Here is a 25926-nt window from a genome sequence, read left to right on the forward strand (position 1 = left end):
CAGATCTCCATGTTGACCTTGATTGCTAATGGATATGGGATTTCTTTCTGAGGTGATGAAAATGTTCCAAATTGATTGTGGTTATGGTTGCATAAGTCTGTGAATACCCTAAAAAAAATTGTGAACCTATTAGGAGGTTGATTGGTCCTGGAATCACTGGCTGAGCTGAGGGGATGTATCAAGAGGTGACATGGAATGTGGTTTTGGTTTGAGATAAAATGACTAGGGGTCAAAGGTTTGGGTGGCAGGTCAAGGGAGTGAGTTGGGAGTGAAGAGAATTGAATTATGAGTTGACCCTTGTGGTGAGTTGGAGGTTAGGGGTTAAGGGTAGGGTAAATTACATTGAAGTGGGTTGAAGATAAGTGGAGTTGGAGGGTGGTTTGAAATGTGTTGAGTCAGTTTGGGGATCTGTTGAATTGGGGGTTGGAATGATGAGTGGATTGCATTAACGGTTTGGAATTGGATATTGGGTTGAATTGAATTAGGGTTGATTTAAGAAGTAGAATGAACTGAGTAGAGGTAAGTAGGGGTTACTATGAATATGGGGTAGGGATTGCCAGTTTGGTAAGTTGTGATCAGTTAAGATGAGAGTTGGGTTTGGGGTGACTTGAATTTGGGGTTAGATGTTGGGTTGAAGGCTTTAAAAAACAGATTTATTGAGATATAATTCACATACCATATAATTCACCCATTTAAAGTATATAATTAAATGGTTTTTAAGGTATTCACAGACTTGTGCAACCATAACCACAATCAATTTGGAACATTTTCATCACCTCAGAAAGAAATCCCATATCCATTAGCAGTCACCCATCATCTCCTCCAAACCTCTTGGTGGTAGGAAACCACTAATCTTTCTGTCTCTGTGGATTTGCCTATTCTCCACATTTCATATAAATGGAATCATACAATATGTGGTCCTTTATGTCTGGCTTCTTTCATTTAGCATAATAATGTCACAGTTTATGTTGCAGAATGCATCAGAACTTTATTCCTTGTTATTGTTGAATAATAATTTACTGCATTTTGTTTTTCCATTCAGCACTTGATAGACATTGTTGAGTTAGGAGTGATGGAGGGCTGATGTGAGTTAAGTTGGATCAGGTGGGATTGTGTGGGTAGAGGTAGCAGGTTGGAGTGAATTGCCTCCCTCAAACCCAGAGCTTGGGACTTCCCTGGCGGCGCAGTGGTTAAGAATCCACCTGCCAATGCAGGGGACATGGGTTTGAGCCCTGGTCCCAGAAGATCCCACATGCAGCGGAGCAACTAAGCCCATGTGCCACAACTACTGAGCCTGCGCTCTGGAGCCCGCGAGCCACAACTACTGAAGCCTGTGCGCCTAGAGCCTGTGCTCCGCAACAAGAGAAGCCACTGCAATGAGAAGCCCGCGCACCGCAACGAAGAGTAGCCCCCGCCTGCCGCAACTAGAGAAAGCCCGTGCGCAGCAAAAAAGACCCAATGTAGCCAAAAATAAATAAATAAATTTATTCAAAAACCCCAAAAACCAGAGCTTACTCTGCTATTCCTGCCAGCAGCCCTCTAAGGCCACCTGAATACTTGCTCTGGATTCCTTTATTCATTCCATAAATGTTACTAAGAGTGCTAACTCTATGAAGAATATTGGTGCCCAGAGGTTAATCAATGAGTTCATCCCTTTATTCACTTATTCATTTGTTTAGCTCTATTGAGTGTGTACTCAGCACTAGGCATTGCTCAAGATGCTGGGGTTAGAAGAAAGATGCCGTATCTGCCCCTCAGTATCTTACTCCTGAGGAAAACAGATTATACACAAATCTCTATGTAATGTGACTTCAGGTAGTATTAATTGTTGTGAAGGAAAATCAAACAAGTTACATGGAGAGTGATGGAGTCGGGGGCTTATTTGAAATAGGTTGGTCAGAAGAGGCTTTGCTGAGGAACTGGTGTTTTAACAGAGACCTGAAGGATGTGAGGGAAGAAACATGTGGAGTCTTTTTTTTGGCCGAGCGGCTTGAGGGATCTCAGTTCCCTGACCAGGGATTGAACCCAGGCCACAGCACACAGCGGTGAAAGCCCAGAATCCTAACCATTAGGCCACCAGGGAACTCCCCACATAGAGTCTTGAGGAAGTATCCGACACACATTGAAGAACCCAGAAACCCTCAAATACCAATGAGGGCTCTTGAGGGGGTGGTGTTTCTCCTGGTCATCTCTTCTCCAGATGTGTTGCTTTTGCTGATTTCTTCACCTTGGGTTGACGTCTATCAACCCAAATGTAGACCTGCGCCTGCCTTCCTTTTAGTTCCTCTCTCAAACATCTTTAACTCAAGAATGCATATGGTAACACCAGTGCTGTGCATTATTTTCCTCCTCCTGGGTACACGTGATTGAGATCACATCTCCCAGCTTCCCTTGCAGTTATGTTGGGGACATGTGACTGGGTCTTGGCCAGTGGGATATGAGTAGCCATAAAACCTCCCGCATAGCCCTCCCTGCTCTTTCTCTCTATTCCATGAAGACCTTGGAGATCACGTGTGTAAGATGAACATGTCATACATGGAACTAGTAAGGGGCCTGCTTCCATGAGTTACTGCAGTTGACCCTTGAACAATGCTGGGGTTAGGGGAGCCAAGCCCCACACAATCAAAAATCTGCACATAACTTTACAGTCAGCCCTCTGTATCCGTGGTTACAAATCTGTGAGTTCAACCAACCCCGGATCATGTAGTAATGTACATATTTATTGAAAAAAATCCACAAAGAAATGGACTTGCACAGTTCAAGCCCATGTTGTTCAAGGGTCAGCTGGACTTGGAAGAACACTGTCAAGAAGACCTTCATTAAACATGACCAAGAAATAACTTAATTGTTTTAAGCCCTTGAGAGTTTAAAGAATTGCTTATTACAGCAGCTGTCATTAATTATCCTGACTAATACAGTGAACAAATCCAACTTTTACTGAAGGTCAGCATGTAAGCGTGTGTGAGAACCAGGATGTCTCATTGCAGGAAAATCAACATGTTAAAATTTACTATTGAATATCCTTATCCTCAAAAGTGCCCACCGCTGTGAAATTGTCACTGGAGGTGTGCTCTTCCCAAGTCCAAGTTTCCTACCATTCTGCTGTCCTCTCCCATCTTTCCCTCCCTGACACCTCTTCTTGCCTACCCTCGTCACTCCCTTCCTCTAAGCCTTTCTGCTCTTTTTTTTTTTTTAATTTTTGGCCAAGCTGCATGGCTTGTGGGATCCTAGTTCCCCGACCAGGGATCGAATCCGGACGCCCTGCAGTGGAAGCTCAGAGTCCTAACCACTGGACCGCCAGGGAAGTCCCAAAGGCTTTCTGCTCCTAGATCAAATTTATCTCACTTTCTTATGAAGAACCACCCCCTCAACCCTTCTTACAGACCCTGGCTTCACGCCCACATGATCCATGATTAGTTCAATTGATTGTCTGCATGCCAGACACCGTTCATCGAATGTTTTCCCGAATGAATTTATTTATTCCTCATCACAACCTTTGAGGAAGATTCTGTCACTACCCTGATTTTGCAGATAAGGAAACTGAGAAACAGAGAAGTAGAGAGTAACTTGCCGAGAGACTAGAGCTGAAGATTTTGCTGAACAAAAAAGCCATCTTCTCCCTAAAGGGAATTATTTCCAACGTAATTTTAAAAATTACATCCAATAACAGCCCAGGGTTTGAATGCAGGTCAGCTGGCATGCCCTTCTGCAACTCCAATCCCACGCTGGTACAGGTATTTTGGAGGGGAGGAACAATTAATAGTGTAATGAGGACTCTTTAATTAGGTAAAAGCTCATTAAAGAATTAGAAACTCGGCCCTGCTAAATTAAAGGGTAATTGACAAAGGTGTAAGGAGGGAATTTTAGGCCTTGCACGCTCAGCTCTGTGTATTTACCCAGCATCAGCACCTGCACCCTGGCGGCTGCTGGGAAACTCCCAGCTGATTTGCATATTCAGCAGCCGTAATTAATCACACTGCTTGTGCTTCAGGAGCAATTACTCCCGAGCTGGGGGTGGGGCAGGGCGGCCAGCGTGCGGGACCGCCTGCAGATTCAGACAGGGTTGTAGGGGGTGGGTGGAGCAGGGGATGTTACACATACACACTCACAACATTGTCGGAGATACAAACAATGACATACGTAGACCAAGGGCTCATGGAATTGGACCCTCATCTTGTCACCTCCTTCCATCCCCCGTTGCTACCACAGCTGCAAGTCACTTCCCGGACCCACAGACTCAGAGAGGCAGACCCGCATCACACACTCCCCTACACCCTCAGCCAGATCCAGATACACTGACACACAAAGGCCACACAGACAGTTGCACACACCCAGTTGTGTCTGGACATACACCTAGAGCTGCCCTGCAAAAACAACCGTGTTCACAAACCCACCCTCAGAGATGGAGCCACATCTGGAGGGAGATCCCCATTGTCACACATAGAAATACTGTATCCTGGGGCCTGGCACATGCTAGGCACACAGAGGAACACGCAGCCCCACACAGAGACATGCCACCAGCACACAAGCCACAGATGTGGGCCCAGGTAAACTCCATCATGGGTGGTTCAGAGATAACCCTCCCTCTGCCCACACATTCATTCATTCATTCAATCAATCAACCAATCTTTGTTAAGCACCTACCATGTGCCAGGCACTATTCTAGGCTCTGGGGACCCAGCTGTGGACAAAACAAAGATCCCTGCCCTCGTGGAGTTAACACTCTAGTGGGGCTGACAGGCAGTAAGCAAATACATATATGATATGTCAGGTGGTGCTATGAAGAAAAATAAGGCAGGGAGGAGGAATAGAGGGGTGTTCCTTGAGACAGAGTAGTCAAGGAAGGCTTCCTGGAGGAGCCATCCCTGAAGTGGTGGCTCATACAGAGAGAGAGGGAGGGAGCCATGTGACATCTCACACAGCCAGGCCCAGAGGCACTGACCCATGCAGAACTGCACCGATCCACATCTGGCCATGCAAAGAGGTCCTGACCCCACAAGGGCAGACGTGTGGCCTCCTGTGCTGAGTGCCCCAGACACCAGGGCTTCCTTTCGAGAGGACGGTCCTGGACCCTGAAGGTGACAGTGCAGCACTGGAAAGACAGGCGGCTGAGCAGACGGAAGACCCAGATGGACACCAAGAGGTTGTCCTGTCTTTCCACGATGCTAGTCTAATCTCCTTTATGCACGCTTTTTCCTCCTTGGTAAATTTCTTATTTTATTTTATTTTTGTGGTGAAAAACTGCATAACATAAAATTTACCATCTACCATTTTTAAGTGTACAGTTCAGTAGTGTTAAGTATATTCACGTTGCTGGGCAACAGATCTCTACAACTTTTTCATCTTGCAAAACCGAAACTCTGTACGCATTAAACAACTCTCCATGCCCTCCCACCTCAGCCCCTGGCGCCCACCTTCTACTTTCTGTCTCTATGGATCTGACTCCTCTAGGGACCTCACATGAGGGGAATCATGCAGTATTTGTCTTTTTGTGACTGGCTTATTTCACTCAGCATCATATCCTCAAGGTTCACCCATGTTGTAGCAGGTATCAGAATTTCCTTCCTTTTTAAGGGTGAATGATATTCCATTGGATGGATGGACCACATTTTGTATATCCAGTCATCCACTGATGGACACTTGGGTTGCTTCCAGCTCTTGGCTACTGTGAATAATGCTGCTATGAATATGAAAGTGCAAGTATCTCTTTGAGACCCTGCTTTTGATTCTTGTGGATCTATCTCCAAAAGTGGAATTGCTAGATTGAGTATTATTTCTTTTTTAGAAATTGTTTTCATCCAGGCACACATTATGTACAATAAAATGCACTGATCGTAAGTGTTCTGTTGGAGGAGTTTTGACAATTGTCTACACACCCTAAACATGATGTAGACTGTTTCTAGCACCCAGAAAATCCTGATGCCCTTTCCCGTGCCCCCACCCCACCCCCGGAGACACACCCTCTTCTCGGATCCATTCCAAGTGTGGCAAAACTGATGAATGAAATATGGAAGGTGTATGGAGGTGGTGTGGTGTAGTGGTTAGAGCCAAGCCACCTGGTCCAAGTTTCAGCTCCTTTGCTATAACAGATGTGACCTTCACCCCTCTGAACCTCAGTCTCCAGAGCTGTAAAGTGGGGTGAGTAATAGCACCTACAGCGTCAGATTGTGTGAGGATTAAAGTAGTTAAAATAGATCACATACTTAGAACAATGTCTGCCATGTGGTAAGTGCTACAAAAGTGTTGCATTTTAAGTGTTGCATATATAAAAATATGCATACATATGCAACACTTAAAATGCAACATACATATAAATACATGGGGAGAGAGAGAGAGGGAGAGAGAGAGAGAAACTTTATGATGAACCCTCATGTGCCCACCACCCAACCTAAGAAATAAAGCATCATACCCACAATTGATGCCTCCTGTATACATTTCTGCCATTGCATTCCTCTCCCTTCCCCAGCAAGGGTAGATGAATATGGAGAATTAAAAACATGGGTTTAGGGACTTCCTTGGCGGTCCAGTGGTTAAGACTCCGCGCTTCCACTGCAGGGGTTGGGGGTTCGATCCCTGGTTGGGGAACTAAGATCCTGCGAGCCGTGCAGCGCGGCCAAAAAAAAATACATAAAATAAAATGTAAACCATTTACCCATTTTTAAGTGTCCAGTTCAGTGACATGAAATACATCCACATTGTTGGGCAACCATTCCCACCATCCACCTCCAGAACTTTTTCATCTTCCCCAACTGAAACTCTGTCCCCATGAAACCCTAACTCCCTATTTTTTCCTTTCCCTAGGTTGTGGGAATTTTTGACCTCAGTTTATTTCTCCATGTTTACTGCTTACAGGAAGCTATATCCAGGGATGATGTACAACATGATTTTGCAAGTTGCTAAACTATCTCGCGCTGGTACAATATTGAACATGTTCTTTTGCGACTTGCCTTGTTAGTTCAGCCAGAGATTTTTTTCATCTTCTCCATGTAGGCACAAGTATTTCTAGTCTTGTCTTTTTTAATTGCTTTGAAAATGCTCACCTCAGCAGAGTTAGCTGTTCTCCTACTCATAAACTTTTAGGTGTTTCCCATTTTGTTCCTCTTCAAACATCTGGGCATGTGTTGCACATGGTAAGTATCTCCAGGGTGTATAAGTATATAAGAAGTTAGGAAATTCTGGGTTAGGGAGAAGGTGCATTTTCATCTATCCTGAGTATGATCTTCATGCTGGTTGCCCAAACCTCACTAGGTACCTTTCAGATCACCACTCTCCCCAGACTCCCTTTTGGCCCTAAGACAAAGTCCAAGTCCTTCTACCTGCGGTTCTGGCCTCACTTGTCACCATACCTCATCAGGAGACCTAGCCTCCTGCACCCTGTGGCCTTAGGGCCTTTGCACCTGCTCTTCTTTCTGCCCACCATGCCCTGCCAGCTCTTACTCATCCCTCGGATTGCAACTCTGGTGTCACTCCCTGATGCTGACCCCTCAGGCTAGATCTGGGCCCCCCAGTCACACTCAGTGAAACCTGCCCATCTGTGCAGGCACCCCACTCCTAACTCTCAATTACTTGAAAACGGGGCTGCCTCAAAGCCAGTGCAGGCTGGGCCTGGATTGAGTGCCCGGTCTCTGCTTGCGGATAGATGGAGGAGTCTGTGCATCTGCCTTGGGGCTAGGGTGGCAGCTGCACAGAGACCTGGGCTCCTATCCCAGTTCTACCACTTGCTAGCTGTGTGACCTCAGGCAAGTGGCTTAACCCCTTTGAGCCCCTCACTTTCCTCTCCTGGGAAACCCTTCCCAGGGCTGTCGCAGGGGTTGAAATGAGCCCCAGCCAGGTCTGGCTCAGGGTAGACCACTCTTGGTAGGAGCTGCTGTGGTTCTGAGCCAAGTTCCGGCCCCATAACCTTGGATTAGGGCTTCGCTCCTTCCTGGCTTGGCAGGGCTGGGAAGTGATGTTAGGTCTCCGTGTCCCGCCAGCTCATTCCTCAATTCCCAGGCCTTTAATGGGAGCCATATGCGCTGGACGCCTGCCGGCCCACCCGCCCTCCCGCCTCCGTCTCCTCCCCCAGAGAGGCCTCCTGAGTCATCTGGGCCCCCTCCCCCTCCCCCGCTCCTCACAACCTCATTCCCACACTGCTCCGGCCTGGGGTTCGCGTGTCGTGGGTGTCTGTGTTGTGTCATGGGTCCCTGTGGGTGTGTGTGAACTGTCTGCCTGTACTGTGTGTTTGTGTGTGTGATTGTGTCTGAACTGTGGGTCTGTGGGTGGGTTTTATACAAACGGTGTGCCTCTTCTGTGGGTCTGTGTGTTGTGCTTAAACTACCTGCCCTGTTTTGTGTGACTGTCTTGTGAGTTTGTGCATGTTACTGTATGAACGCTATGTCTGTCTTATAGATCTGCACATACGTGAATCTGTGTGTGTGAGCCGTGCGTCTGAACCGTGGGGTTTGGGTGTTTTTTGTGTCGGGGGTCTGTGCGTGTGTTGGATCACCTGTATTTGTGAGCGCTGGCTCTTGGGTAACTGTGGTTGCTTCACCTCTGACATCCTTCCACCATTTGATGGGTGTGTGTGTGGGTTTCTGTGGGCTCTTCTGCCTGGAACGTGTATCTGGCTGTGTGTCACGTGTGGTTGTATGTGCTGGTTCTGGGTGACACTGTTCCCTCTGAGCATGGCATTGTGCCTGGACCACTTATCAGGGTGCAGTGTCCCTGGGTGACTGTACGTCCATGTTGTGTGCTTGTGTGTCAGTTCACTTGAGGCCAGGCCTGTGCAACTGGGGGACAAATTCTCATTTTCACATGGTCATTGTGTGTGTGTGTGTGTGTGTGGGTGTGTGTGATGCCTGGAGGGGAGGGAGTTCCTGTGGTGGCTGCAGTTTCATGGTGAGAAATGCCCAAGAGAAGGAAAGAATGGGGCTGAACAGTGGGGACAGTCTGTGGGGAACCCCCAGGCTCAAGGGCTGAACTTGGGAGCCTCTCCTAGGACATGGAAGGACAGCTGGGCTCCTTCTGAGTGAACAACTGCTGCAACCACAGCATAAAACGCCTCGTGTCCGGAATCCGACACGAACCAAACTATGGTCTTAGCTCTGCTGTACACCCTCTCTGTGGCCTTGCTCAAGTGTCTTAATTTCTCTGAGCCTCAATTCCTCCATCTGAAAAGTGGGACCGAGGCAGATGATGTCGGTGTCCTGCCTGTATCCCCCTTTGCCCTCATGGGTTCCTGTGCACACTTTAGACTCAGGGCTTTCTCAACTCATATTCTGGCCAAACCAGAAAGGCTGAGGAGCTGACGCCCCTGGGAGCAGGCCTCCCACAGTGACACGTGGGACTTGGAGAACAAAAACCTGCTTCCCTCACTCTCTGGTGGGACAGCTATGAAGGGCAGCATCTACGCTCTCTCCAAGGGGTCTCCAGGAGGACTGACCCTCAGTTGTCTATGTGGATTTGATAGGAAAGGAAAGATGCAGAATAAATAACCCAGTATAATGCTACAGAGGTCAATAGGTTGTCTTTGAGTCAGACAGAACTGGGTTTGAAGCCCATGTCTGCTGTTTGTAGCTGGGTGGCCTTGGTCAAGTTAGCTAACCTCTCTGAGCCACAGACTTTTCATTCTTAAATTGGGGATAATAATTCCTACATCATAGGGTTGTTGTAAGAAGTCAAGGAAATAGGGACTTCCCTGGTGGTCCAGTGGCTAAGCCTCCATGCTCCCAGTGCAAGGGGCCCAGGTTCAATCCCTGGTCGGGGAAGTAGATCCCGCATGCTGCAACAAAGATCCCGTGTGCCACAACTAAAAAAAAAGAAGAATTAAATGAAATAATGCATGGAGAGGATTTCGCCTGGTGTTGAGTCCTTAGTGGGAGCTCGATGAGTGTGGGTGGTTGTTATTAAAGAGTTGTAGGGAATTCCCTGGTGGTCCAGTGGTTAGGACTCTGCACTTCGACGGCAGTGGGCATGGGTTTGATCCCTGGTTTGGGAACTAAGATCCCTCAAGCCATGCAGCACAGCCAAAAAAAAAAAAAAAAAAGTGTGTGTGTGTGAGAGAGAGAGAGAGAGAGAGATGCAGCCCTAAGTTGGTAGTCACACATAGCCTGGGGTATTAGGACTTCATGAATGACAAGGTTTTCTCCAAACAGGTAAGGGGAATGAATATTCCAAGAACATATCAATCAGGGTTTAGCTATAGGAAATAAGGACCAAAATCAGGGAAGCTGGTGCTTACAAAACTGTTGGAAGGCGGAAGGATGGGGCTCTGGGCTAAGCCTATTGGATGACTTACTATAGAACATGACTTCTGAATTGACCCTTCCAGGAGCTTCTGCCTCTGTTATTCACATAGGAAGGTGGGGAATAACACATTTGGAACCACTGACTTCAAGAATACATCATCATAACAAGAATGAATACATGTATATGTGTAACTGAATCACTTTGCTGTACACCTGAAATTAACACAACATTGTAAATCAACTATATGCCAATAAAATAAAAAAAATACATCACCATAATGCATAAGCAAAATCTGGTCCAGCCATACAATGGAATATTATTCAGGTATAAAAAGGAATAAAGTTCTGATACATGCCATACCATGAGGTTTTGATAAACCTCAAAAACGTTATGCTAAGTGAAAGAAGCCAGACACAAAAGAACAAATATTGTGTGACTCCCATTTATATGAAATATCTTAGATAGGCAAATTCATTGAGACAGGAAGTAGATTAGAGGTTCCAGGGACTGGGGATGGGAAAAAAGAGGAGTTATTGCTTAATGGTTACAGAGTTTTGGGGAGATGAAAAAGTTCTGAAAACAGATAGTGTTGATGGTTTCACAACACTGAACAGGTAATTAATACCACTGAATTGTACACTTAAAAATGGTTTAGGGAATTCCCTGGTGGTCCAGTGGTTAGGACTTTGTGCTTTCACTGCTGAGGGCCTGGGTTTGATCCCTGGATTGGGGAACTAAGATCCCACAAGCCACACAGTGTGGCAGGAAGGAAGGAAGGAAGGAAGGAAGAAATAAAGAAAGAAAGAAAGAAAGGGAGAAAGAAAGGAAGAAAGAAAGAAAGGGAGAAAGAAAGGAAGAGAGAGAAAGAAAGAAAGAAAGAAAGAAAAAAAGAAAGAAGAAAGAGGAAGGAAGGAAGAAAGGAAGGAAGACAGAACTTCCCTGGTTGCACAGTGGTTAGGACTCTGAGCTCCCAATGCAGGGGGCCCGGGTTCGATCCCTTGTCAGGGAACTAGATCCCACATGCATGCCGCAACTAAGAGTTCACATGCTACAAATAAAGAGTTGGCGAGCCACAACTAAGGAGCCTGCCTTCCGCAACTAAGACCCAGTGCAACCAAATAAATTAATAAATAAAATATTTTTAAAAAAGAAAGAAAGATAGTTTAAATGGCAAATATTATGATACTTATATTTTACTACAACTTAAAAATTAATAATGTAATATACCAAACGCCATTGAAGTGTACACTAAAGGGTGAATTGTATGGTACGTGAATTATATCTTGATAAAACTGTTTTTTTTAAAAAACACATCTCCATGGTTGCAATTTAGAGATTTGGAAGCTACCATCATTGTCACTTGCAACTGCCTCTCAACAAAAGCTAGTGACACTGGTGACTGAAGACAGTAACATCTCTGCAGGAAAACCCAGTGTCTCCACAACTGCGCTTGCTAGACACCACTGCAGCACAATAGAAAGATGACCTCCATCCACTTTCCCCACCCACATCTCAATCTTCCAATTGATAGAATCTCATTGCCGTACAGAAATCTGGCTGCAAGGGAGCCTGGAAAACATAGTTTTTAGCTTTGCAGCCTCTGTAGTGTAGGAATGCACACTAGGAGGTTGGGATGGTGCTGAGAGTCAATTCATTGTCTTTTGGTTTTGCTTACACAGGATTTTTTCCCTCTTTCAATGGTAAAAGTTCCATATCTCCCCCCACCCCCAACCTTCGTTCCCTTGTTTTCCATCCAGTATCGATTGAATGAGGCTAACTCCACTTTCTGGCTCCAGAGGGGTGAACTATGAGCCAGGTCTGGTCAGGCCACATAATCAATTCCTCTGAAACCATGATTGGCTCAGGGATGGGCACATGACTTGGGATGGACCAATGAGAGACATTATTTTGCAAGCTCTCTTTTTGCTGAAGTTGCTGAGCTTGGCAGATAAAAGCTTCTGGGAATTATCTTTAACACCTCCTGGCTAAAAGGGATCCCTTGTAGAGAATAGTAGAGATGATAAATGGAGAGAGACAGAATTCTGATGATATAACAGAACCCCTGGATCCAGCCATGCCTGAATTCCATTACCTCTGGATTTTTTTTTTCAGTTATGTGAGCTAATAGATATTCTTTTTTGTTTAAGACAGTTCAAGTTGCCTTTCTGCTACTTGCTATCAAAGGAGCCCTGAGTAATATATGGAGGGATCAGCAAGAGCAAATGTATGGGTAGACATGAACGGCCTAGATTCATCTACTCATTAAATTCTTCTTGATCATCTTCTCCATGTCAGGCCCTTGTGCAGAGTATGGGAAAACAAAGGCCTGGACTGTTTCTTCCTCTGGCTGGACACATTGAGGGGTCACAGGTGAGTAAAGCCAATGGCTGCCCAAGCATCAATTAAGAAAACCCAATGGCCAGCTGGTGAGAGTTGGCAGGGATCCACTGCCCTTCTCCCCTGCCTCTGCACATGGTGGAGAGCAGACTGCCCACTACCAGACCCCAAGCCACCTGGTCCATCAGTTTTGTCGTACAAGGTCCTAGAGAAGCTGATCTCTCTTCAAGGACGGTGCACAAGGCAGACATCATGCTCATCGTAGCACTGACCATGGTGCTGATCTTGAAGCTGACAAACTGTACAACCAGGACACTGAGTATGACCCTGACCACAGTACAACACGATAATATTTCTGACCACAGCATGACCAGGGCAGTGATTGTGACTCTGAGCCACAACACAGCCAGGAAGGTGACCACCACACTGACCACAGCACAGTCAAGAATGACCAGTGGAGACCACAGTGCTGACCCCAGTAGAACCAGGATGCTGAGGGCAGCGCAGATCACAGTTTAATAGAACATTGACTACAGCATGATCAGGACACTGGCGGTGCCACTGACCACAGCTGTGGTTATGTCTACAGCACTGAATGTATTGGCCAGGGTCTAGTCAGAAAAACAAAGCTCACACCAGATAGTTCAATAGCAAGAATTTAATATGGGGATTTAGTTACAGAGGTGTTAGTTAAGCTTTAAGAGCAAATAGGGGACAGTGAATCTACTCTAGAATAGCAAGCCACCACCTTCCAAGGGCTGAAGCAGCAAAAGGGAGGAAGTGTTTACCAGAGTTACGGCCACCTGGCAGGAGCTGAATGAACCATGTTGGGGACCCTCAAAGGGGCTGAGACCACAGAGGCTGAGACAACAGCCACTGCCAGAAACACCCAAACTGGAGAGAGAGGGAGAAATACCCTGGCTTCTTTTTTCTCCGGTCCTCCAATCTCTCTCCAGGCTTCCCATTGCCTGAGCCCAGCCTGGGAAATGTAGTTTGTAGGGATCAAGGGAACCTGGGAAATGTAGTTTTCAGGGGCCATCTCTCCCGATACAGAGCAGGGGAAGGGGGAGGAATGGACCTAAGGGCCTGTTGACCCATGTCAACCACACAACACAGGCCATAGCTTGACCATACAGTGACCTCCTCCATGACCAATCCCAAGGAGGACATTGTCCGTGGTTCTGAAACACAGCACTAACAAGGGCAAGGAAAGGGGCAGGGACAAGCAGGGCCCTCCTCCACCCGAGCTGACCACAGCCCACTCTTCGTCAAGAGCTTGTGGGTTCCAACAACCAATACCCCTCTCCTATCCCATGCCTAATGCAGGCTTGGCCTGAGGAGTCAGCAAAAGATCATCTCCCATCTGGGAAAAAGAGGGAGAGGGATGATGAGAGGCCTTTCCTGGCTCAGATTCTGTTTTGTGTCCCACATCCCATGGCCAGTGTCCTCAACCCCACGCTTCATTGTAGTAATGCCCTCTGGGGATTGGGCGCTGGCTAGGTGCTCCGTTCACTCATAAGTCACAGAAGTCCCCAACACCTCAAGAGGAAACAGGCCTCCTAAGAGAAGGAAAGCTCTTTGCCTGGGGTCACATGGCCAAGAAGTGACAGAACCAGGGTCGAACTCCCTCGAAGTCTAATTTCACAGACTCTGCCTCAGTTTCTCTGTTGACTCCTGAGCTTTTTAAAGAGGAGGCCTCTCAATTTCTCTTCTTTGCTACCAGGCCTCCCTCCTACTCCCCCTGCCCCTTGATCCCTCTCCCAACCCCATTTATAACGTAGGAAATGTCCAGGGAGGGTGAACTTGACTACCACGTGAAGGAACCCCCCTCACACTCCCCATCTCCATGAGCCACCCCCATATTGGCCTTGGGGTTCTGGGTCGCGACCCCAGCTACCCTCTCGGGGGCCGGCTTCCACACACACACACACACACACACACACACACACACACACACACACACACATCCGCCCCCCGCTTCGCCGACCCCAGACCCCGCTCCGTCGGCGCCCGAAGATGAGCTGGGGGCGGGGCGGGGGGGGCGGAGCCCGCAACAAAGACTCGCAGCGAGCGAGGGGCGGGGGTGGGGCGGAATCCCAGCCGCCGGCGAGGCGGGGGAGGCGGCGGCATAGGGTCGCCCGGCCCGGCGGGCGGGGTAGCGCATGGTGGCGGTGCCCGTGCCGAGGCTTCGCTAGTGCGGGCGGGGGACGGGACGCCGGGCCGGGGGCACGTCATGTGGCCGCTCACGGTCCCGCCGCCGCCGCCGCCGCCGCTGCCGCTGCTGCTACTGCTGTGTTCAGGCCTCGCCGGACAGGTAGGGGCCCGGCAGGCAGGTGCGGGCGCAGAGGGCTCCAGAAGGGCCGGGGGCTCAGGGGGCCCCGCAGAAACGGGACTGGGGGCTCCATGAGCCCCCCCGGGGCTGCGAGGGAGGGGGCGTCACAGCGAGGGAGGGGCCGGGACGTCCACCCTGGCTTTGGGAATGGGAAGGGGAGCTTCAGATCCGGCCTCAGAGCTGGGATGGTTTGGGGGACAACCTGATCCCAGCTTTGGGGTTCTCAACCTCTCGGTGACCCGGAGCCCACACCCGCCATCTCGCTCGAGCTAAGTGGGGTCGTGGGGGGACTTCAGGGGGCCTTGTGTGTCGCTTATCCTTCACTTCCCCCATCATGGCAGGCGGTGCCCGGCTTTTATAGCCCCCCACTCCTCGCCCGCACCCCCAAGGTGGGCAAGGGGGCGGGACTCCCGTGTGAGTGACTGACGGGGACGTGTGTGAAGTGCTGGAGGGTGCTGGGTAAACGTGTGTGCCTTTGTGTCACAGCTGGGTGTGACTGAGAGTTTGCGTGTATGGCTGTGCAGGTGTGCCCAACCGTGCATGACTTGGGGCATGACTGGGGGAGGGTGTTTGTACCTGAGGCAGAGTCTGTGTGTGACAGTGGGAGGCTGTGACTTGGAGGGCCGATGTGACAGTGGAAGGCTTGTGAGCCTGAGACCGGGAGTTGTGTATCTGTGTGTGACTGGCTGTGTGGCAGCACGTGAGGACTGTATTAATCCCAGCGGTACGTGGGCAGCTGTGGCTGTGTATAAAGGACGGTGTGTGTCAGTGTCCCCGTGACTCTGGCCCGTCTGCCCGGGTGTGTACAAAATGTGGGTGACCAGGTGTGTGGCTGTGTGGGAGCTTTGGGTAACCATGTGTCACTCTGTGCCTAAGTCACTCCAAAAGGGGGTGTGCGGGGCAAGGGCTGTGTGTGCGAACGTGTACCTCCGTGTGTGTGTGCTGGTGCCTTGCACACTACATGCTTTCACAGGAGCACGTCTCCCTCTCCGTGGTACCTCATCTCTTGGGCAAGCTTGGGGGGCTTTTCAAAATGCTGGGGGGGGTGGTCCCAGCTTTCTAATGCTATTGGCACACCTCTTTCCTCCTCCATCTTGGGGGTGGGAGCCCCCTAAGTTCTCAGATCTTCAGGATCTCACTCAGAGGGAAGCTGGAATCCCAAATAATAAAATAATTATAATAACAGCTAACACTTATTAAGTGCTTATTATATGCTGGGCACTGTTTCAAGCACACCGAATGAGCTAAGACATTTAATCCTCTGAGCAGCTTACTAGCGGGTGCTATTGTTACCTTCATTTTACAGGTGGGGGGGCCGAGGCACAGAAAAGTTAGGTCACTTGCTCAAGCTCAGACAGCTTGGGAGTGGCAGAGCTAAGACTGAACCAAGGCAGTCCGGCTCCTGAGCCCACACATTTACCCTCTTGTTAAATAATCCACTCCATGGGTGTGAACAGTGCCTGTGTAAACACTAGGAGGGTTTCTAGGTAGAAGCTCAGAGGAAAAACAGTCCTGGCATCTTCTCTTTCCTGGTCAAGAGAAGAATCACACCCTTGTACCCACCCTGAGGGGGGCTATTGGGAGGGATGGAGATCAGACTCTAGATAGAAAGATTTCCAGGCTACAGGGAGACCTCGTGAGGTCCCCTCCCTCACTCCTCTGTTTCCCCGTCTCAGGACCCACATACTGGCGGGGATGGGAAGTGTGCTCAGGACCAAGCATCAGGCCACACACACTGGGTGCGCAACTGATATGTGAGCCCCAAAGAAGTAAAGAGAGTCAGCTGAGCGAGAGACGAGAGACCGAAAGAGGTATACGCTTGAGAGAATGGTGCCTAAAAATGCACCAGGAGTGAAGTTGAATTGGGTTTCCAAGAAGGATCCTTGGAACCACCACCTGGGGATTGTCCTCCACCCCTGCTGGCCCCTAGGAAACTCTAGATTTCCTGTTTCTTCACCAAGATTGCCTAAGGGTGTGGGAGAGTGCAGTGAGAGGTGATGTTGGGTGACCCCAGAGGAGGATGGGAGATGCTTGGGGGCAGGGCTAACATGAAGACGCATGAGAGCTATACCAGGCTCTTTGGGGGGAGGGACTAAACTGTGTTCAGTGGAGGTGGGGCTAAATGGCCAGTGGGGCGGAGCTAAGCTGGGGTAATCAGTTGGGGTGAGGGTGGTAGGGTCCTGCCACCAACTACAGTGCCTCAAGGCGGCCATGGGCACTACAGTGTTGTGTGCCCCAGCTTGCCCACCCAGCCTGGCACCCCAGGGAAGGAAGAGGTCTGGAGAATGGATGCTCTGTCCCATCTCCGTCCCCTCCATCGCTTCCCAGAACCCCCTCCTCGGTCCTTGATGGGCCCTGGTCTCCACCAGGGGTCCTTTCTAGAAATCATTCATTTGTCCATTCAATCAACAGATATGATGAAGCATTGGCGATATAGCCATGAACCAGGTCATCAAATCCCTGCCCTCCTGGAGCTGGCCTTGTTGCAGGAGAGACAGACAGGAATCGAATAAATATATAATACAATGTCAACAGCTAAATCAATATATAATACCATGCAAGTGGCATGAAGAATAATAAACAGGGTGAAGGGGATTAAAGTGTGATGGTGGTGGAGTGGGGGGCTATTTTAGCAGGTGTGGTAGAGGCGGTGTCTCTAAGGAGGTGGTATTTGAGGCGACACTTGAAGGAAGTGAGAGAAGGATGCCTTCTGTATCCAGGAGAAGAGCATTCAAAGCAGGAATAGCAATTGCAAAGGCCCTGAAAGTGGGAACAAGCATGGTATGTTTGGGGAGCAACAGAGAGGCTGGTGTGGCTGTATAGGTGTGAGTGAAGGGGAAGTTGGGGGGAGATGAGGCCAGGGAAGCCAGGAGGGACCGACCAAGTGGGAACCTGTGGGCCGTGGACAGCAGTTTGGATTTGACCCTGAGAACAGGGGAGTAGGACCTGTCAGAGGAGTTGTCCATCCCTCCAGGGTCTGGAGCTACCAGAGAGCTTGACAGGTCCAAGGCCCACCATCTTACCCGTGGGAAAGATGCCCCCTTCCTGACCACTGGGAAGTCCTCCTTAAGATCTAGCTACAGGACTTCCCTGGTGGCACAGTGGTTAAGAATCCGCCTGCCAATGCAGGGGACACAGGTTTGAGCCCTGGTCCAGGAAGACCCCACATGCCGTGGCGCAACTAAGCCTGTGTGCCACACCTACTGAGCCTGCGCTCTAGAGCCCTCGAGCCACAACTACTGAGCTTGCGTACCACAACTACTGAAGCCCACGTGCCTAGCACCTGTGCTCTGCAACAAGAGAAGCCACTGCAATGAGAAGCCCGTGCACTGCAATGAAGAGTAGCCCCCGCTCGCCACAACTAGAGAAAGCCCACGCTTAGCAATGAAGACCCAATGCAGCCAAAAATAAATAAATAAAATAAATAAATTTATATATATATAAAAAGATGTAGCTACATCTTTGGTACTACCTGGGTTTGGGGTCACCTCTTTCCTGGGGTCCCCACAGGATGGGACAAGAGGAGTAGCTCAGTTTACAACGCATGCCTCAAGGCCTTTGCACCTGCCATTTCCTCTGCCTGGGACACTGATCCCCCAGGTAGCTACTCAACTTCCTCCCTCTCTTTCTGCTTAAATGTCACCTCCTCTGAGAGGCCATCAAAAATAACCTCCCACTGCCAGTTTCTGAGCTCTTACTCTGTGTTATTTTTCTTCATAGGCTTTGTCACTACATTTCCAGGATTTGTTTCTTCACCTATTGTCTGTCTTCCCTTAGAGGGGCAGCTCATCAGGGTCCAGTGGTCTCTGTTGTATCATCAGTGCCTACAGCAGAGCCTGGCACATAGTAGGTTCTCAATGAATATCTGTTGAATGAGTGGATGAATCCCCCTCCTCCTCCCACAGAGTCTCTTTCGTTCTCAAACAGTGGAACTCTTGTGCCAAGGGAGGGTCGGGGGAACAACCCTCCCCTTGGGCTATCCCATACCCATTTCAAGTCGACCACAGCTCCTGGATCCGAGGCATCAGGAAAACCCATCTTCTTCATCTGTGCCTAAAATTCCATTGCAGGGCACCACTATTTGGGGTTAGGATGCTGTTTCCCCCAGGGCGCCTTTAGAAAATGCAAATGTCCCGGGTGGATGGAAGTAAAAGGAAATCTTGAGGACTCCCAGATGATAAGTGAACTGGACATTTTCTTCCTAAGGAATGGCGGTGTTGATGCTGAGCCTAAGATCAAGGAGCTGGGGCGACACCTAGTGGTAGAATGAGGTTTGTGCAGAGACTGTGTGTGTCCCTGTGACTCTGGGGAAGACATGTGGGCAGATGCCCCTGGGTATGTGTGTCAGCCAGGGTCCTGACCAGGGTGTGAAGCAAACGAGGCACTCGCCTTGGGTGCAAGATGGAAGGGAGTGCCAAAAGCCTCAGAGACCAAGATAAATACTATTTTAATGCAATATTTTAAGAAAATCAAAATTAATGCAAAAAATCCATGATGAACAAAATATCAAAATTTAAATAAAGGCAGGATCCACCTCTGCTCTTGCATGACTCACCTCACTGTAACTCTGGCCCTATAGGAGTGTGTCTGTAGTGTCCATGGGTGTGTGTGTGTGTATGTTTAGGGACAGTGTACTTGGCATTGGCCAAACTGGACACAGGGACATGTGTGTGCCATAATCATGTTTGTGGGTGTGTGGGCACAGGGACTCTGTGTCCATACAGGTTGACCATGTGGGTGTGTGTGGATTTCTGATAATCCCAGCAATTGGTGTTGGCAATGACTCTGTGTCTCCAGAATTCAGTGTCAGTGCCTGGGAGGCAGTAACTTGCTATTTTCATGTATTCATGCATTCATGTATTCATTTAGAAAGCATCCATTGTGAGCCTTCTGTGTTTTGAGCCTTATGCTGGACACCAAGGCTGGGTGACTGCTTGAGCTCTCAAGGACTGGGATGGAAGATTTAACTTCTCTAAAGTTGAGCCTGGCTGTGCTGGGGAGAAGGGAGTTGTGACAAGGGCAGGAGATTTTGTTCCCATTTTTCAGGAACTCTTGTGCAAGAACATTGACATATCTTCACTCCCAGAGCGGAAGCCTGGTCTGTCTCACAGCCTCATCCATCCAGAGCTGAGCCACAAATCAAGGAGAAACCAGAGGAACAGAGAGGAGTCAGAATAGGTTCCATGAAGTCTGTGTGCAGAAACTGACTTGTGTTGCTTCTGGGAAACCCAGGAGGGTCTCAGTGCCTGTTAGCATCTAAGCCCTGCTTAACAGATGAGAAGACAGGGAGTCGCAGCGTGAGAAGAAAGAAACCAAGAGGCAAAGTCGGTTGAAGCCATTGAGTGAAATGGCAGATAGCTTCTTACCTTTTAGGTGCTGAGAGGATCCTGGTTATTCCCAAGAAAAATACACGGGGAGCACATGATGAGCCAGATTCTTTCTAGTCCTAATTTCTCTAGTAATTTGTATGTGAATGACACCGAACGAGGTACTGGGGAAGTTGGGGGGTGCGACACAGCCCACTGTGGAATCGTTCTCAGGGCCAAGTAAGGGTGTGTGTGTGTGTGTGTGTGTGTTTAAATGAAAGCATTTTTTAAATTGTGGCAAAATACACAGAATATAAAATTTACCATCTTAACCATTTTTAAGTGTACAATTCAGTCGCATTAAGTACATTTGCATTGTGGTGCAAGCATCACCACCATCCATCTCCAGAACTCTTTTCATCTTGCAAAACTGAAATTCTACCCACTAAACAACAACTCCCCATCCTCTACCCCCAGCCCCTGGCAATCTTCATTCTCCTTTCTGTCTGTATGAATTTGACTCCTCTAGGGACCTCACATGGGTGGAATCATGCAGTGTTTGTCTTTCTGGCTTATTTCACTGAGCATAATGTCCTCAAGGTTCATCCATGTTGTAGCAGGTGTCAGAATTTCCTTCCTTTTTAAGGCTGAATAATGTTCCATTGTATGGTTGGAACACATTTTGTTTATCCATTTATCCTTCAATAGACATTTAGGCTGCTTCCACCTTTGGCTATTGTGAATAATGCTGCTATAAGCATGAGTGTGCTAATATCTCTTCAAGACCTTGCTTCTAACTCTTGGGTGTATACCCAGAGGTGGGTCTTCTGGATTGTATGATAATAATGTGTTTAACTTTCTGAGGAACATGCATACCATTTTCCATAGTGGCTGGACCGTTTTCCACTCCCACCAACAGTGCACAAGGGTTCCATTTTCTCCACATCCTCACCAACACATGTTAGTATTTGACTTTTTGATTCTAGCTCATCCTAAGGGGTGTAAGGTGGTTCTTCATCGTGGCTTTGATTTGCATTTTATTAAGAGTTAGTGATGCTGAGCATCTCTTCATGTGTTCATTGGCCATTTGTGTATCTTCTTTGGAGAAATATCTAGTCAAGTCCTCTGTTCCTTTTCAAAACTGGGATGTTTGCTTTTTTGTTGTTTAAATAGAAGGTTTTAAAGCCAGGAATGGGACATGGTTGGATTTGTGCGAGGGACAGATCCTTTGGCTGAAACTAGAGTAGGGACAGTAAAGGTGTGAAGACAGAATTATTTCAGGAGCTAACAAGACCTGAGGCAAATTGGTGACAGCCAGAGGCATAGTAGGACTAATATTTGGGGGAGGACAGGGGGAATGTACCTCTCATTGTCTGGTGTCCAAGGTCCTCAGCCAGGACTACTGTCTCCTTTGGAATCTCCTCTTGGAATTCTGAAGCAGGCAGGAAAGCAGAGATGGCAAGAGAGAGAATTCCAGGGAGAATTCAACACCATTTCCAAACATTTGCTGTAACCAAGGAAAAAACTAAAAGCAGGCATAGGCTAGAAGATTAACACCATTTGTGTTCCAAGGGATGCAAAGCTGTGTATGTGCAGACGTAAATTCATGCCTTTCCTCTGTGTGAATGAAATACCATGGAGACCAAGATGGCAGAGTTGGTTGACAGAGACCACTTGGCTTCTTACAAAGGACAGTGAGTTTTGCTTGGTTTATGTTTTCTAGCTTTTCTACTGGAACTTCTAGCATTTTTACCTGCTGCACATCAAACAGAAATGACCCTTATGTTTTATACTTGATACCTTAATTCATATTTTTCAGTAAACTTCCTTCTTGACATAAAACATATCTACAAAGAAGTATGCAAATCATAAAGGTGCAGCTTGATAAATTGTCTCGAAGTGACATAATGTTACCAGTACTAGGTCAAGAAACAGAACTTTGCAAGAATCCAGAAACCCCCTCATGCTCTTTCTAGTTGCCACCTGCCCCCTCAAGAGTAACAGCTAAGCTGATGTCTTTCACTATGCACTGGTTTGACCTGCTTTTTAACTTAATGAAGTCATGAAGCATGTAGTTTTTGGTGCCCAGCTTCTTTTGCTCCACATAATGTTTGTAAGATTCCTCCATATTATTGTTTTGTGATTGATTCCTTGTTTTTGTTGCTTTGTGGTGTTCCATTGTGTGAATATATCGCATGTGGTATATCCATGCTACTGTTTCTTGGCATTTGGGTTGGTGAAGTTTGTGGCTGAGACAAACAGTGCTGAAATAAACACTCTGACGCGTCTTTAGTGAATGCTTGTTCACATTTCTGTTTGGTATATATGTACAGTAGATTCTCTATTCGCAGTAATTATGTTCTATAAAGAATTAGTGAATACTGAATTAGTGAATACTGAATCATTGTGGGGTTAGATTCTTGCAAGCTTCTGGTCACGACATTTTTGTTGACCAAACAATATGCAACCTCCTTTTATGAATGTTTCTGTTTACAAACACCTTATTTAATATACATTGTTGATTCATTGGCATCAAACTCACTGCCAAAGACACTGTAACTCATGCTTGAGTGAAGCTTATCGACAAGTTGTATTTTCTCTGGAAGTCACGTTACAACCTTCTTGCGCCTACAACACTAGACAGAACTTAGCGCTGTGCATGGGGCCACTTAAAATAGCGAGATCACCAATAAAAAGCACGAGAATGTGAAAATTTTGGCACTAAGTAGACTGTGAAAAAGACACTTGATTACAGTTATGAGAGCTAAAACAAGGCCAGAGCATGGCTGTGGTGGATCTCCATTGGGAAACTGTGTGTCAGTGACTCAATTTTTCGCTACCCTGTGAATGTCCATGAATCATCACAAAAGCCCCATGAGGACTGATTTGGGGGTTATAAATAAATTGTAGTGAGTAGGCGAGTTTGACAATATGGAACCCACAAATAGTGAGACTCAAGTGTATATACCTAGGAGTAGAATTGCTGAGTCATAGGGGAGGAATATATTGAACTTTAGGAGATAACCGCTGAACAGTCTTCGAAAGTTCCAAAGACTCATCAGAGTTTACCAATTTACTCTCCCACTAGTAGTGTCTGGGCATTCGAGTTGCTCTACATCATCACCAACACTTGGTGTTGTCTTTCTGTTTCACTTTAGACATTCTGATGGGTGTTTAGTGGTATCACATTTTGTATTTAATTTACATTTCCTGATGACTAATAATATTTAAATACCTTTTCACATGCTTATTGACCACTTGAGTATCCCCTTTTGTGAAATGCCTGCTCAAGTCTTTTGCCTATTTCTCTATTAGGTTGTCTGCCTTTTTCTTATTAATTTGTAAGAATATGTGTTTTTGTACATCCAAATTTTATATCTGTGTTTCTCTCTCTTTTACATAAATTAAAAATTAGGATATCAGTTATTTGTTGGACATAGGATTGCAAATATCTTATCCTACTATGTAGCTTGTCTTTTCATTCTCTTAGTGATGTCTTTGATAGATAGAATTTCTTAATTTGAATGTAGTTTAAATAATAACTGTTTTTCCTTCAAGATTAGTGCTTGTTAGTGTCCTGTTTTAGAAATCTTTGCCTACCCCAGAGTAATGAAGATATTCTTCTATATTTACTTCTAAAAGATTTATTATCTCTCACATTTAGATATAAAATTTACATGGAATTGACTTTTGTATGTGGCTTGAGGTAGGGATCAACATTTATTCTTTCCCCTTTGAATAGGGCCAAATGACCCAGGAACAGGCTCCAGACTCTGGAGCCTGACTGTCTGGGATAGATTTCTGGGGGCTGGGAAACGTTTCTTAGCATCTCTGTGCCACTGTTTCCTCATTTAAAAAAAATTGGAATTTAACCCTATCTACTTCATAGTGGTATTCTGAGGGTTAAATGAGTTATTACATGTACATTGTTGCAAATGGTGCCAAGCTCATGATAAGTACTCAATAAACCTTAGCAATTATTGTTATTGTTTCTGAGAGTTATGAACTTTTTTCCTCCTGATAATTTTCAGGTCAGGGAAAAAAGATTTCTTTTCATGGCACCTGGCCTTAGTGTGTTCAGGTTGCTATAATAGAATACCATAGACTAGGTGGCTTATAAACAACAGAAATCTATTTCTCACAGTTCTGGAGTTAGGGAAGTCCAGGATCAAAGTGAAAGTGCTGTCAGGTTTGGTGTCTGGTGAGGACCAGTTTCTTGGTGTCTTCTCACTGTGTTCTCATATGATGGAAGGGAGAGGGAGCTCTCTGGGGTCTCTGTATAAGGGCACTAATCCCATACATGAGGGCTCCACCCTCTTGAACTAATCACCTCCCAGAGACTTCATCTCCAAATACTATCACACTGGGGATTAGCTTTCAACATATGAATTTGGGGGGGGATACAGGCATTCAATCTGTAGCACTCCCCAACATGATGTTTAGAGTAATGATGGTGACAGTGAGAAAGGGATTCTTTCTGGAGATGTTTCTACATCAATTTCAGCTGGCATTGGTGATAATTTGAATGGAGGAGTAGGGAAAGAGAAGGAAGGTGAGAGGGGCACTATCTGTAGTTTCTAACTGTGGGTACATTTGGGCCAGGACCAGGGTGAGGCAAGCAAGAAATCTAGGGTGCAAAATTTAAGGAAGGACTCATTCTCATGTCAGTGCAGGGCTCCTGGGGGGAGGGAACTTGCAGGGAAAGTTTAGGGATATTCTCCCTTTTAAACAGTTTTATTGAGATATAATTTATATACCATTAAATCCACCCGTTTAAATGTGCTACTCAATGACTTCTAGTAAATTTGCAGAGTTGTACAAACATCACCCCAATCCAGTTTTAGAACATTTCCATCACCCGCAAAAGATCCCTCATGCCATCCCCACCCCATTCCCAGTTCCAGGCAATCACTGATCTAATTTCTGTCTCTATATATTTGCTTTCTCTGGACATTTTGTGTAAACGAATCATACAAAATGTGGCCTTTTGTGTCTGACTTCTTTCACTTAGCAAAATATTTTTGAGGTTCATCCATTCTGTAGCATGTATCAGTAGTTCGTTCCTTTTTATTGTTGAACGACATTCCATTGTATGCATGTACCACAGTTTGTTTATCCATTCACCAGTTGATGAGCATTTGAATTGTTTCATTCATTAGGAACAATGCTGTTATGAATATTCACATGCAAGTCTTTCCATGGACATATGCTTTCATTTCTCTTGGGTGGATGGAATTGTTGGGTCTTATGGTAAATTTCTGTTTAACATTTTAAGAAACCGCTAAATTGTTTCTTAAAGTAGTTGCAGCATTTTATGTTCCCACTAGAAAGCGGTTTAGGTTTCTCCACTTCATCACCGATACTTGGTACTGCCTGTCTTTTTGATTGAGGTTGTTCTGGTGGGTGTCATGTGCTATTAGTCCTGTGAAACACACAAGTGGAGATGTCCAAGAAGCAGGTGGGCATAGGAGTTTGAGCTCTAGATGGAGATCTGGGCTGCAGAAATGCTTTTGGGAGCCTCAGCTGTAGATTCATTTAGTCAGTCAAAAAACAATTTCTTGAGCACCTATTATGGCCAGTCACTGTGCTAAGCCCTAGGGATGAGGCTGTAAAAAACACAGACATGTAGGAGCCCTTGTGGAACTGAAAGTCTAGTGGAGGAGACAAACCATAAACAAATAAAAGTACAATATAATGTCACATGGTGATAAATGTTCAAAAAAA

At 46.8% G+C, this 25926-nt stretch overlaps 1 protein-coding gene across 1 annotated transcript in view; it reads left to right on the plus strand.

Annotated features, from left to right (window-relative positions):
• Window positions 1-14668: 14668 nt before the first annotated feature.
• OLFM2 (olfactomedin 2) overlaps window positions 14669-25926 on the plus strand; it is a 65372-nt gene continuing 54114 nt past the window's right edge. Inside the window, exon 1 of the mRNA XM_082380291.1 lies at window positions 14669-14878. Coding sequence (XP_082236417.1) covers window positions 14798-14878 — 81 coding nt within the window. The 5' untranslated portion in view covers window positions 14669-14797. The remainder of the gene's footprint in view (window positions 14879-25926) is intronic.

Source organism: Balaenoptera borealis (genome assembly GCF_965194805.1).
Source record: "Balaenoptera borealis genome assembly, chromosome: 2".
NCBI lineage: Eukaryota > Metazoa > Chordata > Mammalia > Artiodactyla > Balaenopteridae > Balaenoptera > Balaenoptera borealis.